The 13,151-nt window shown below is 37.3% G+C and overlaps 1 protein-coding gene across 1 annotated transcript in view; it reads right to left on the reverse strand.

Annotated features, from left to right (window-relative positions):
• Positions 1 to 2,973: 2,973 nt before the first annotated feature.
• The window catches only part of METTL15 (methyltransferase like 15), a 211,298-nt gene continuing 201,120 nt past the window's right edge, over positions 2,974 to 13,151 (reverse strand). Inside the window, 1 exon segment of the mRNA XM_050955402.1 lies at positions 2,974 to 9,903. Within this exon segment, the coding sequence (XP_050811359.1) occupies positions 9,461 to 9,903 (443 nt within the window). The 3' untranslated portion in view covers positions 2,974 to 9,460.

A 13,151-nucleotide genomic window follows, 5' to 3' on the forward strand; every position in this document is an offset into this window, starting at 1 on the left:
CATGAGGCGGTGCGCCATAGAAGAGCAGCTAATATGTACAGACAAATGAATATAAAACCATCTGGGATGGCCCAGGGCCAGTAATCTATTTAAGTGTACAACCATTTTAAACATAATTAGGTACCTAACTGCACATTCAGATTTAATCCAGGCATTTTCCTAATTACATGATTTTTAAACAATTCCATTTAAATTGTTAATTAATTGATGCTTGTGTTCTTTAGTAACTGAAACAGTACAAGTGATTAGCATGAGAGAAACAACAGAATATACAGAACTGATAAATTACACAAACAGTTTTGCGTTTTCTTCCACTGTCTGTTACCTTTTTTTAACGCAAATCCTGCACATAGTTTCATGGCACTTAAGGGTAGAAGGGTTCACCAGATCATCTAGTCTGAGTTAATGCACATTTTAGGACACTAAACCCCATTCAGTTACCCCTGCAATGAGCTCAATAGCAGGAATTAGACTGAAGTCCCTACCCAACCCTGATATTCTATGATTCTATGAACCCTCAGGAGACTAAGCTGTGTGTGCTACAGGGGCAGAAAAAAGAAAAGACTGAGGTACACCAATGCCCAATGGTGGGAAATTGATTGTGTGAAATATGCCCAATGATTCTACCAAGTGACCTGGGACCCATGCTGCAGATGAACAGTCCAGTAGGGAACAAGTATGTTAACAGGCAGTGGAGCATTCAGAAAATGGGCAGCTGCCCAAGTACCCACATATTATTTCCCTAAAATGTTATTTTTAATTCTGTGGCATTGCCAACGCCACACATTCAAAAATCATGAGCTTTGCTCAAAAAATCATAAGGTTGGCTTAAAAATCATGAGGGTTGTGTTTTTTTTAAGTTAGGGTTCTTTTATTTTGTATGTGAGTCTTTAGGACATACTTGGGTCACATTTTCAAGATTTTTTCTGCAAGCACAAGAACTAGAAACTTACTCTATTTTTTACAGACAGATGAGATTTCCATGTATTGGCATGCCTACAAGAGAAGAAAAAGGGCAATTATAGCTAGACTTGCAATAAAATCCCAAGAACCATCAACATTGAATCTGATATGCTCACTTGAGCAGCATGGAGCTGGTCCTTGATTTTAAATATAGAACTGTTATAATAAAATTACTACAACTGTTTAGGACAAAAGAAAGAACTGTTTAAAGAAAAGATGCTGTGAAGTCTTGTTTTGAAATTAAGACAGACAAAAGGTGGACATATGTTTAGGAAGGATCATTAAACTCATGAACCTGTAATGAAATGGTTGGAAGTTGACCAGGTTAATATATTTTAAAAGGAGTATGATATTCAGTAGCCCTATTCAGTAGTCAATGTTTATTCTGTATCGCTAGTGCGAACATTAAATTACTGTATATACTCGTTCATGAGCCAAATATTTTTGGCAAAAAAGTGATGCACTAAAGAGCGAGATCAGCTTATGAATGGGTCTACACCAAAATTTGATGATTTTAAACTCTATGGAATCATTGAATTGAATATCTAATACAGGGATCGGCAACCTTTGGCATGTGGCCCACCAGGGTAAGCACCATGGCGGGCCGGGCCAGTTTGTTTACCTGCTGCGTCCACAGGCTCAGCTGATTGCAGCTCCCAATGGCCACGGTTCGCTGCTCCAGGCCAATGGAGGCAGCAGGAAGTGGCGACCAGCACGTCTCTCAGCCTGTGCTGCTTCCCGCCATCCTCATTGGCCTGGAGTTGCGAACCAAGGCCAGTGGGAGCAGCAATCAGCCTAACCTGTGGACGCAGCAGGTAAACAATTCCTATTAACAACTACAAGAACAGAAAAGTGCCTATTGTATACTCTAGGTGGGTTTACCTTAATTTTAACAGTACAAACATATCATAAAAAATGTAGAGCGTACTTGAAGTTGTCAACTTAATTTAGAATTTCCTGGGCTTTTAAAATGAAAAAGAAATCCAGAAATTAGAAGGATTTGGGGTTGTGATATGCAGAAAACAGGGCTTAAAATAGAAAACTGGTTTCAACTTTAATTGTGGAAAGACTGCTGTCTTTCTGTAATACAAGAAATCATTTAGCTTGTTCAATATTTTGAGCCTAAACTTCTTGACGCTATTCTTTTAATTTTGTTTTTGTTTTTGCGGTGATTGGTTTTTAATAAGTTTCACAAAACTGATGAAGTTAGTACGTTATTCTGATTACTACTATTAATTGCAAATATAAATTACACATAAGCTGAAATTGAGAAAGTACAATGGAAACCGCTCACATTGCTTTTGCTACAACCACATCTCTGTAGGGTGTGATTTGCCCAAAATGTTTCTTTTTTGACATCAAATATCTGACACAGGAGTACAGTGACACATAAGTCCCTGATCAGATATTTTGGAATTAAATGAGTGTTCTAAGATGCACCTCATTATGTGCCATTTATTTTGATTTCAAAATTAGTCATGTGTCCTAATATGCTGCTGTTTACATGGATTCTTCCAGCAACATAAAAATGTCTCACTTGTAAATGCCAATGGTCATTATAGAAAAAGACGACAAATTTTCCAATGTTACTTCTTTAGTGACAGCCAATCTACTAAAAAGTGGCTGGACATTTTCACTAATGTATATTCTATCTAGTTTTATTTTGGGCCTTGTGATTATTATTGAGTACCTTAGTTTTTGGCCTTTTGAGTTAGACACCTTAACTGAAGGATTTTTGGGTGGCAAAACAGCTCTCATTTGTTATGTGACCTTTATCTTTTTCAATTCTGGATACAATAAGTTAAAAAAAACAACAACAGTCCTGTATAGGAAGGCACCTACATGTGTTTGTCTTCTTTTTTCTTGTGATAACAATCGGCAACTAATTGCCCACCTCTAAAAGTGAAACAGTACTCACGATAATTTGCAGGTAAAGAAACAAAACACTTATATACCCAAGGAAGACAGAGGGAGCTGTATCTCCAGTTTTGCATTTTAAAGAAACATCTGTAACAATTTATTGTCAAATTTATTAATTTTCAAAATAATATTAGAAAAATAAAAAAATCCTTCAGTTGTTCTTGATTGTATGCAATGTAAACTATCAAAATAACTTCTAAAAGTCTCAAGTAAATTGTTTGCCCGAAGATCAGGGTAGAACAAAATGAAAATTAAACTTTGTTTACATTTTTTTGACTTGGCAAGGCTGGAACAGTAACAAATTTCTAGGCAGTAAATGTTTTTTATCCCAGACTTCTGTTGAATAATAAATGCACTTTTTATGCTATTCTTCAATGATATAATGACAGCATTATGAATAGTAAGACATATGTTATAAAACAGAATATTTTATATAAAGCAGAAATATTAAATAGCATGCTGATTAACAACTGGCAGATAATTTATTATTATAGCTTTCTGAGGAAGAAAAGATTCTGCTTTCTTCATTTAGTCTGTGATCGTCTTACACAAACTGAAATGTCAAAAAATAGAATTTGAAATACTATAACAATTCTAAATGTATAGAGGCAGAGAAAAGTAAACATGGATCTGGATTTAAAGATCCAGATTTAGTTCCACCATTGCCTTAAATTATGCACATAAAACCATGTTCCTCACTCATATGCACAGGGGAGGGATAGCTCAGTGGTTTGAGCGTTGGCCTGCTAAACTCAAGATTGTGAGTTCAATCCTTGAGGGGGCCACTTGGGGATCTGGGATAAAAATTGGTCCTGCTAGTGAAGGCAGGCAGCTGGAATCAATGACCTTTCAAGGTCCCTTCCAGTTCTAGGAGATTGGTATATCTCCCATTATTAAATATATATATATAAAATATAGTACATCATTCTACTGTTTCTTCTAGCACAGTGGCTCTCATCCAGGGGAACACATAGGTCTTCCAAGAGGTACATTCACTCATCTAGATATTTGCCTAGTTTTACAACAGGCTACATAAAAAGCACTAGTGAAGTCAGTACAAACTAAAATTTCATACAGACAAGGACTTGTTTATACTGCTCTGTATACTATACGCTGAAATGTGAGTACAATTTTTATATTCCAATCAATTTATTTTATAATGATATGGTAAAAATGAAAAAATAAGCAATTTTTCAGTACTAATGTGCTATGACACTTGTATTTTCATGTCTGAGTTTGTAAGCAAGTAGTTTTTAAGTGAGGTGAAACTTGGAGGTACTCAAGACAAATGAGACTCCTGCAAGGGTACAGTAGGCTGGAGAGGTTGAGAGCCACTTTTATAGCACATCAAGAATAGACAGTGAACAAAAGAGAAAATAGAACAAAGTAGTAATATAGGTGTTTTTGATAAAATGTATTTTTATCAAAGTTACCCTCACCATAAACTGATTTACTATGAGCTAATGCTCAGTTTTTTTGCATTTAACTTACATTTTTAATGAAACAAACTATTTCCTCCTGCCCTCTTTATCTCCCATCCAGGTAAAAAGAACGTTCTTCTAAAGCCACTTAAATGATTTTTAAGATATTAGCTATGTCACTGTGGTCTTATTTAGTCTATGAGATATACTTTAATTTCAGTGTGCAGTACACAACGATCTGTGCACTGAGATCTGAATATTCTCCTGACATAATTATATGCATAACAGTGTAAGTAAGTTACATGTAAAAACACCCACACACCTGGATCAAACGATAATCTCTCATGGTCTCTCAATATACATATGTAGTTGAATATGAAGCAGATCCTCAGCTGGTATAAACTGTCAAAGTTCCATTGAAGGCCCTGCCTTGGGAAGTTTGGGAGCTCAAGAAATGCAAGAATGAATCCTTTAATACCATCTCCGGAACTAAGCATAAAATGGAATAATGGCAACCAATTGTTGTGTAAAGTTACTACACTCTTCTTTCAGAACCCCTTCCCCTCCATGACACACTTCTACTTAACACCTACAATAAATGAGTCAACACTGACATTTAGCTATTTCTTTACTTTGGATTATAATAATAAAGCCAACAACATGGATCTAACAAGACATGCCAATGTTTATGTGCTGTAACCCTTTCCCAATTTTTTCTTTCTTTTGCTTTATCTCCTTAGAGCATAAGCCATTTGAGTAGAACCATGTGTCTTCCAATATGTCTGTACAGGAATATTTTAGGTACCATTGTAATATAAATGATTTATAGTAAATAAAACCAGCACTATTCTAGGAAAAATGGAGCACAGAAAGCCTCCTGTTCTATAGTTGCTATTAAAAAGCAGGAATTTACAAATAGTAGTTTCTGAAATAGAATGGTTTCCCCTTTTTGTCTCTATGAATAGAGAAACTAAAGTATTTAAAAAAGAATAGGAGTACTTGTGGCACCTGTTAAATGAGGAGACACCCTCCAACCTGAAGCAAATACTCACCAGCAACCACACACCACACAACAAAAACACTAACCCAGGAACCTATCCTTGCAACAAAGCCTAATGCCAACTCTGTCCACATATTTATTCAAATGACACCATCATACAACCTAATCACATTAGCCATGCCATCAGGAGCTCGTTCACCTGCAAATCTACCAATGTGATATATGCCATCATGTGCCAGCAATGCCCCTTTGCCATGTACATTGGTCAAACTGGACTGTTTCTATGCAAAAGAATAAATGGACACAAATCTGACATCAGGAATCATAACATTCAAAAACCAGTCGGAGAACACTTCAACCTCTCTTGTCACTCAGTAACATACTTAAAGGTGGCAATTTTGCAACAGAAAAGCTTCAAAAACAGATTCCAGCAAGAAACTGTTGAGCTTGAATTAATATGCAAACTAGATACTATTAACTTGGGTTTGAATAGAGACTGGGATTGGCTGTGTCATTATATGTATTGAATCTATTTCCCCATGTTAAGTATCCTCACACCTTCTTGTCAACTGTCTAAAATGAGCCATCCTGATTATCACCACAAAAGTTTTTTTTCTCCTGCTGCTAACAGCTCAGCTTAATTAATTAGCCTCTTACAGTTGGTATGGTTACTTCCACTTTTTTATATTCTCTGTATGTATAACTTCTTACTATATGTTCCATTCTATGCATCCAATGAAGTGGGCTGTAGCCCATGAAAGCTTATGCTCAAATAAATTTGTTAGTCTCTACGGTGCCACAAGTACTCCTGTTCTTTTTGCAGCTACAGACTAACATGACTGCTACTCTGTAAAGTATTTCAGATACCACAGTGTAATTACTATGGATAAATATTGACATATTAGGTTATAATTTCACCAAACTATTAGTAACTCTGTAAATAGGTTTGCAAATGACTGACTGTAATTTATCCAAAGTAATGGACAACAAACACAAAAATGGATAATACATGCATTCCTTTCTTTGCTTGAATATGGATTGCAGGATCGAGCCTTTAATTTTTGAATGAGTAAAACTGATTATGTGACTTAGTGAACATGTGTACTGCAGCAAAATTAACATCAAAAGGTAAATATAAACATTTTTCTAGAAAACCACAATATCTTGAAGTTAGGCAGTTCACGTGATGTTATTCTTTATAATAATTAAAAATGCTTTCAGTTACAAAACTGAAAGGGCAAAATCCTGACCCTATTCAAGTCAATGGCAAAACCCTCAGTGACTTCAGTGAGACCAGGATTTTACCCATTCAAATCAATAAAACCACAAATTACTTCAACTGGCCCAGGATTTTTCCCAAAAGGTTTAAATAAAATCTATTCAATAACAATAAAATAGGATATGTTCTCATCAGGCTGTCATAGATTCATAGATTTTTAAGGACAGAAAGGGACCAGTATGTGCATCTAAATCTGACCCTCCTTCAACAAAGACATAAAGAACCTTACCCAATAAACTCTGCATCAAACCTATATTTTCTGTTTGAACTTTTAGTAAGATATTCAGTCTTGATTTGAAGATTTCACGTAATGGAAAATTTACCACATCCCTAGGTATAGTCTTCCAATGGTTAAATACCATCACAGTTTAAAATGTGCACCTTTGGCTAGCTTCAGCTAGCTATGCCTTTTTCTGCTAGATTAAAAAGCTGTCTCTTCTCCATGTAGGTATTTGCAGACTTTGATCAAGTGATCTCTTACCCTTCTTTTAGGTGAACAAAATAGATTGAACTTCCTAAGCCTCTTGCTATACAGCATGTTTTTCTGATTTCAAATCATTCTTGGAGTTGTTTTTTGAATGCTTTCCAATATTTCAACATCCGTTTTCATGTGTGGACACCAGAAAAAGACACAGTACTTTAGTACATGGGTAATACCATCTCTCTACTCCTACTTGTTATTGTCTTGCTTATATATACGAGGATCCTGTTTGCCCTTTATACCATTATATTAGGAGCTCATGATCAAATGGATATCTATTATGTCCCCCAAGACCTTCTTAGTATATCTGCATTCCTTGTAAGTGTGGCCTCTCTTCTTTGTTCCTAGATGTATGACATTGCATTTGGTTGTGTTGAAATGCATGTTGTTCAGGTTGCAAGTTCCAGAAAAGATATATATGCATTTTCATCCTCTGAGAAGTCTTGTTTGATTTTCAATGAGGTGGTATTTTCCACAAGTGAAACACATTTAGATCACACCACTGTAAGGGAATTAAAATACACTACTACCTCTCTGTGTACTGGACAGAACTTAATCTGAGAGAGAATATTAGGCCTCACTATCCCTAGAAATACTGCTGACTCTTCCATATCACTTCAAGGTTGTTACTGAATAAGCATTTAACTTTGTTGCAACCCCACATTCTCTCTGTGCTCTGGGCCCCTACTTGCACCATAATACAACAAGATGTTCAAAGTGGTATCCAAATGTATGCTACTCTATCTACTGAGTGAAACTGAAACAGTTCAAGATACACAGGCATGCTTCAGCTGACCCCACCCAGAGATTGTTATGGGACTCGGCAAACTCCAGGCGAGCACAAAATAAGCCAGATTGAAAGAATATTTGCAGTGGGACATATGTTCTCCCTATGTTGATGATATATTGACCCAACTGGTATGAGCAACCATACTTATGGAAATGGAAGGGCTGGCATTTTGGAGATACCCCTATGCAAACGGTCAGAAGCAGCACTGACTCTTCCATAACTCTTTTGGGATATTATTAATGCAGCACTTACCTTTGTTGCAATCGCATCTCTCTCTGTGCGTCTACCTACACCACAGCACAGCACCACGTTGTTCTGAACCTAAATATTTCAGCCATAAAAATCTTTTAAAAACTTCAAATGGGGATGCAGTTCAAGGTACAACTTTAACCAAAAATAACAAACTATTCAAATATAATGTTTGGAGGGGAAAATATCTATTTAAATACAGTCTGCTGTTTCTAACAGATGTCAATATTAAGTATTATTATTTGAAGTGGAATGTTTGTATTTATATTTAATACTATGTATAATGAAAACTAGGGAAAACAGTACACTTTCAGAAAAGTATAACGTGCCCATTATTATTCATCTCTTACTTCCTATCAGTGATTTGCATCATCCAATGTCATATCTCTGGGTATTTATGAGAAATTTGCCAATATCAGTGTAATGTTACCAAAGGAATTAATTAGGATATTGCTATTTCAATTTATTACACATGGAGGATGCAATTTTGATCTCATTTGCTCAGATCTGAATCAGGAATAAGTCTACTGATGTACTGAGCTTACACCAGTATAAAATTGGTGAGATCAGAATCAGGTCTGGAGTTTTAAAAGCAGCCAGTCAGTTTTCTTTTACAAGCTAGTGTAATAACTATTCAAATTCAGAGACAGAAATCATGTTTCCTCTTCTAGTTGGCCAAGCTACTGACTCATCAGAAGGGAAATTCTGCCACACATTTTGATTGTCCAAATAAAGAGAACACTTCTTTCTTTTCTTTTTTCTTTTGTAAAGGGAGGAAAAAGTTAAAGAAGATGAAACCTAAGCTACTTTTTATATCATTTTTTAAAAAAATGTATTGTTTAACGAGATGTAAAAGGAGCCAATATTAATTTTCAATCTATGATGTTTCTCATACAAGAAGTTTTAAATAGACTTCAAATTTTAGCTGTTTTAAAGAATGTATATGTTCAAACAATAAGACACAACATGATCGATTGTGGAACTGATGTTGGAATAGTTCAATGGGAGTTTATGTTGTGGATTAGTAGGTGGATAGAGCCCTATATGTTTAAGTTGTACATACAAGTGTTGCTATTATAGACACCTGAGCCTTATGTTTCAAGAACTGTTTTTCTAAAGAAATTACTAATATTAGTTATGCCCATTTAGACTTGCTTTACCACATGATGCTCCACGTTTCAATTCCACAGCTTAATTAAAACTGAAGATTGAAGATAGAAGTCAGACTCTATCCTAAGATATCAATTATTTTCTTTCCTTTTATTCTTCAATGTGACCATTTCTGTACAGTCTGAATGATGAAAATTTACAAAAGCATATTTAATATAAAGAGAAAATCAGAGTATTTTATTTTATTTTACAGTTTGATAGCAGCTCTTAGTTTGGCAGACCGTCCTCTTGGGTTCTCTTGAACATCTGCAGCCTGGGGAGTAAGCACTTTTTTCTGTATAGATGTCCACCTTGAGTTGCATTTTTCACTGGAGAATTCTTCCACATCTTGTTCCGAATAATTTTTTTGTCCTTGTCTTATCTTCTGTCTTACGTTAAGGTTGAACTTTTCTGAAACATCTATTCCTTGAAGGAATCGTTTGATGATACGATCCTCTAGTGAATGAAAAGAAAGGGCTACAAGTCGACCTCCAGGTTTCAGAAACTTCTCAGCTATCTTCAACCCTATATACAGTTCACGGAGCTCATCATTCACAAATATACGCAAGGCTTGGAAAGTTTTGGTGGCAACATGTGTAGGTCTCTGAAGTAAGTCTTTTCGGGCATACAAAGCTCCTGCTGGAAAAGCACCTGTTATGGATTAAAGAAAGAGAGAAAGGAGATTAAAGTTTGGACATCAAGTACATTTATACTGCTCTCCTGCACTGGAACCTGCTACCTTTTAAAAAAATCTGGTTATTCCATAAACTTTTTGTACCTGCCATTAACTACTTTTGACATTAATCCAGTGATGTGTGCTGACTTTAAAGTAAAGGATACTTTGAACAATGAGTAGTGACCTCCTCCCTTTATAATACATATTTAAGACCTGCCCAGGAGTTACATGAGTAAGCCCTGTTCAACTGAGCAGTCCTATTGCGGGATCAGGCCCTTTTTCTAGGGAATCATTCACACAAACTGCACCTCAAATCCTTCACAGAATTGAAAAATAAAGCTGCAAGTTAGAATACAAACAACAGCCGTGAAACTGCGATAAATTAAAAAATATAGACAGGGTAGATAGATAAAATGCCCTAAAACTCTGCAGAAAAAATTAGTTTTCTATATCTTCATTAGAAATAGTACTCACTACATTCATATATAGACAATTGTAGATAGACATGCATGCTTGGTTGCTTGTCTGAGATTCTTAAAACAGGTAACATATATAACTTATGCAGAAGCAGAAGCAAATATTAAGTCTCACCTTCTAGATTATTGTGCCATAATCCAAAGAGGCGGGATTTAAATAATTATTCTATTTTAATTAAATGCAATTAAATACTTTTTCTAGTTTAAAGAAATAAGACTATTACTTGTTAAACTTTAATGAGCAAACCATATACAGTATTAAAAGCTTAGTGAATCTAATTGTGATACTACAAAACTTGTGATACTATGATACTATTTGTGATATCTAATTGTGATACTACAAAACTGCTTTATCCACTCAATAAAACATTAAAAGGAAATATTTTCTAGTAGTGTATGCACTTCATTTAATTAGTTATATAATTACATTTTAAGAAGACAACACTGAATAGAGCTGGATCTCTAGCTTTCATAAATCCTACTTTAGATATTGCACAGATTAATAATTTCTTATATATGAATTTGGATATAGTTGATTGTAGCTATTGCAGAAACTCCAACCTTTTTACGCCCAAGATCACTTTTTGAATCTAAGGGCAACCAGGATCTATCCCACCCCTTCCCTGAGGCCCGTCCCCTTCCCCAAAGCCCCGCCTTGCTCACTCCATCCCTGCCCTCCCCAGTTGCTCGCTCTCCCCCGCCATCACTCACTTTCATCAGGCTGAGGTAGGGGTTGAGATTCGGGAGGGGGTGTTGGCTCTGGCCTGGGGCTGAGGGGTTTGCAGTGTGGGAGGAGGCTCTGAGCTGAGCTTGGGCTATGGGGTTGAGGGGCTGGATGAGGTGAGAGTTGCAAGCCGTAGGAGGGAGTTTGGGTGCAGGAGGGGGCGCTGGGCTGGGGCAGAATGTTGGGGTGCAGGAGAGGGTACAGGGTGCTGGCCCTGGGATGGAGGTCAGGGCTGGGGCAGAGTGTTGGGGTACAGTAGGGGGTACAGAGTGTTGGTTCTGGGAGGGGGGTAAGGGTGGGGCTTGGGATGCAGGAGGGGGTACAGGGTGCAGGAGGGGGTTTGGGTGCTGGCTCCGGGCTGGGGTGCAGCCTCCGCCGGGCAACACTCCGGGGTGTAGCTCCGGCGACTCCTGTTCGGCAGTGGGTGCAGCAAGACTGAGTGTGGCTGCTGCTAAGGCAGACTCCCTGCCTAACCCATCTCCACACCGCTCCTGGAAGGGGCCAACATGCTGCTGCAGCCCCTGGGGAGGGACGGGGGCACGTGGCTCCGCACACTGCCCCCCTCTGCAAGCACTGCCCCTGCAGTTCTCCCTGCCTATCCCCTGCCTCTCCTGCCCCCAGGGCCACGGGGCTGTGCTGGCCGCTTCCAAGAGCGGCGTGGGCTGGGGTAGGCAGGGAGTCTGCCTCAGCGGCAGCCACACTACACTGCCGTAGATTGCGATAGACTAGGAGATCCTCTAGGATCGACCAGTCAATCGCAATCGACCTGTCGATGACCACTGGTATAGTACAACCAGTCTTCCTTTTCCAGTACAACATGACTGTGTTACATATTACCACACACACATTATTTCCTGTTTGTATTAATATTACATATGTTTCAAGGCAAATCTTTTCTATAAAGATAATCATATGTTAATTAGAACTGTTTATGCCTAAATGGGCACATACAAAGAATCAAGAATACAGATTTATTATACATTACTTAGATCTTATCTTTATCTTTTTATTATGTATTTAAAGCGCACAAATAAAGAGAAAAATGCAGGTTTAGATTATTTAAAGTTCATATTTTTCTCCTCATACCACATAGTAACTTCCACACAAGATCATGAATTTTAGATAGAAAAGAAATGACAAGAAAGGCAGATTTAGTACTATGTTTAGCCTAAATTTTCCATGGTCTCACTGTTCATACTTTGGTATTAGTGACAGCCTGCTTGAACTGGGACAAATGGTATTTGAAGGAAAGCAAGTCTAAGATCTAATGTTGAGTTGTTAGCATGTGAGAGAGTACTGAGGTTAAAAGGTGTTGTTTACAGGCCTTCTGTTCTTCCTAGGTTATATTCTATGGATAGAAATCTGGAAAGAGGGTCCATGTGAAGTAGCTATGCCAACTAAACGAACGGGCATCCATTGGGAACATGTCCCAATCAGATTTTTTGGAGGTTACCTAATCTGCAGATTTTGAGCTGAATTAAATAGGCTGAAACTATGGAAACCCCAGTGCATAGTATTTGATTAAACTGTATGTGGGTGAGACCATTGCTCTGTTTCACATTACCTGTTTGCACAGATAAGGCAAGTGACCGACTGACCTCGTATTAATTTCCTGAGGGTTACAAGAGGCATCCTTGCTGCATTCATGCTATGCATCTGCTGCTAAATTTCCAAATTTATTTTTTTATTATTCTTTGATTTTCTAAGATAGAAGGGTTAAGAGGGAACAGTTGATATTGTTCCCACCTCAAGTAGTTGGATTGTTTCCGGTTAATGTCACTGTGTGAATTTGTTGGATAAATAGCTCTAAATACTGCCAACTAATCTATATTGTCCACTGACTCCTGGAGGAATTGCATCATCCTCTTTACTATTCAGAAGAGAAAGATGACCAAGGTAATACTTTCTGGACTTCTTTTGGCATTATTCACCTTACAAAATTTAGCTTTATATCATCAGTGGCTATGCATGGGTAAATAAGGCTAATGAAGCCTGGGCTAAAGAAAAAAAGCATATTAAGGTG

The sequence above is a fragment of the Gopherus flavomarginatus genome, chromosome 5, assembly GCF_025201925.1.
Source record: "Gopherus flavomarginatus isolate rGopFla2 chromosome 5, rGopFla2.mat.asm, whole genome shotgun sequence".
NCBI lineage: Eukaryota > Metazoa > Chordata > Testudines > Testudinidae > Gopherus > Gopherus flavomarginatus.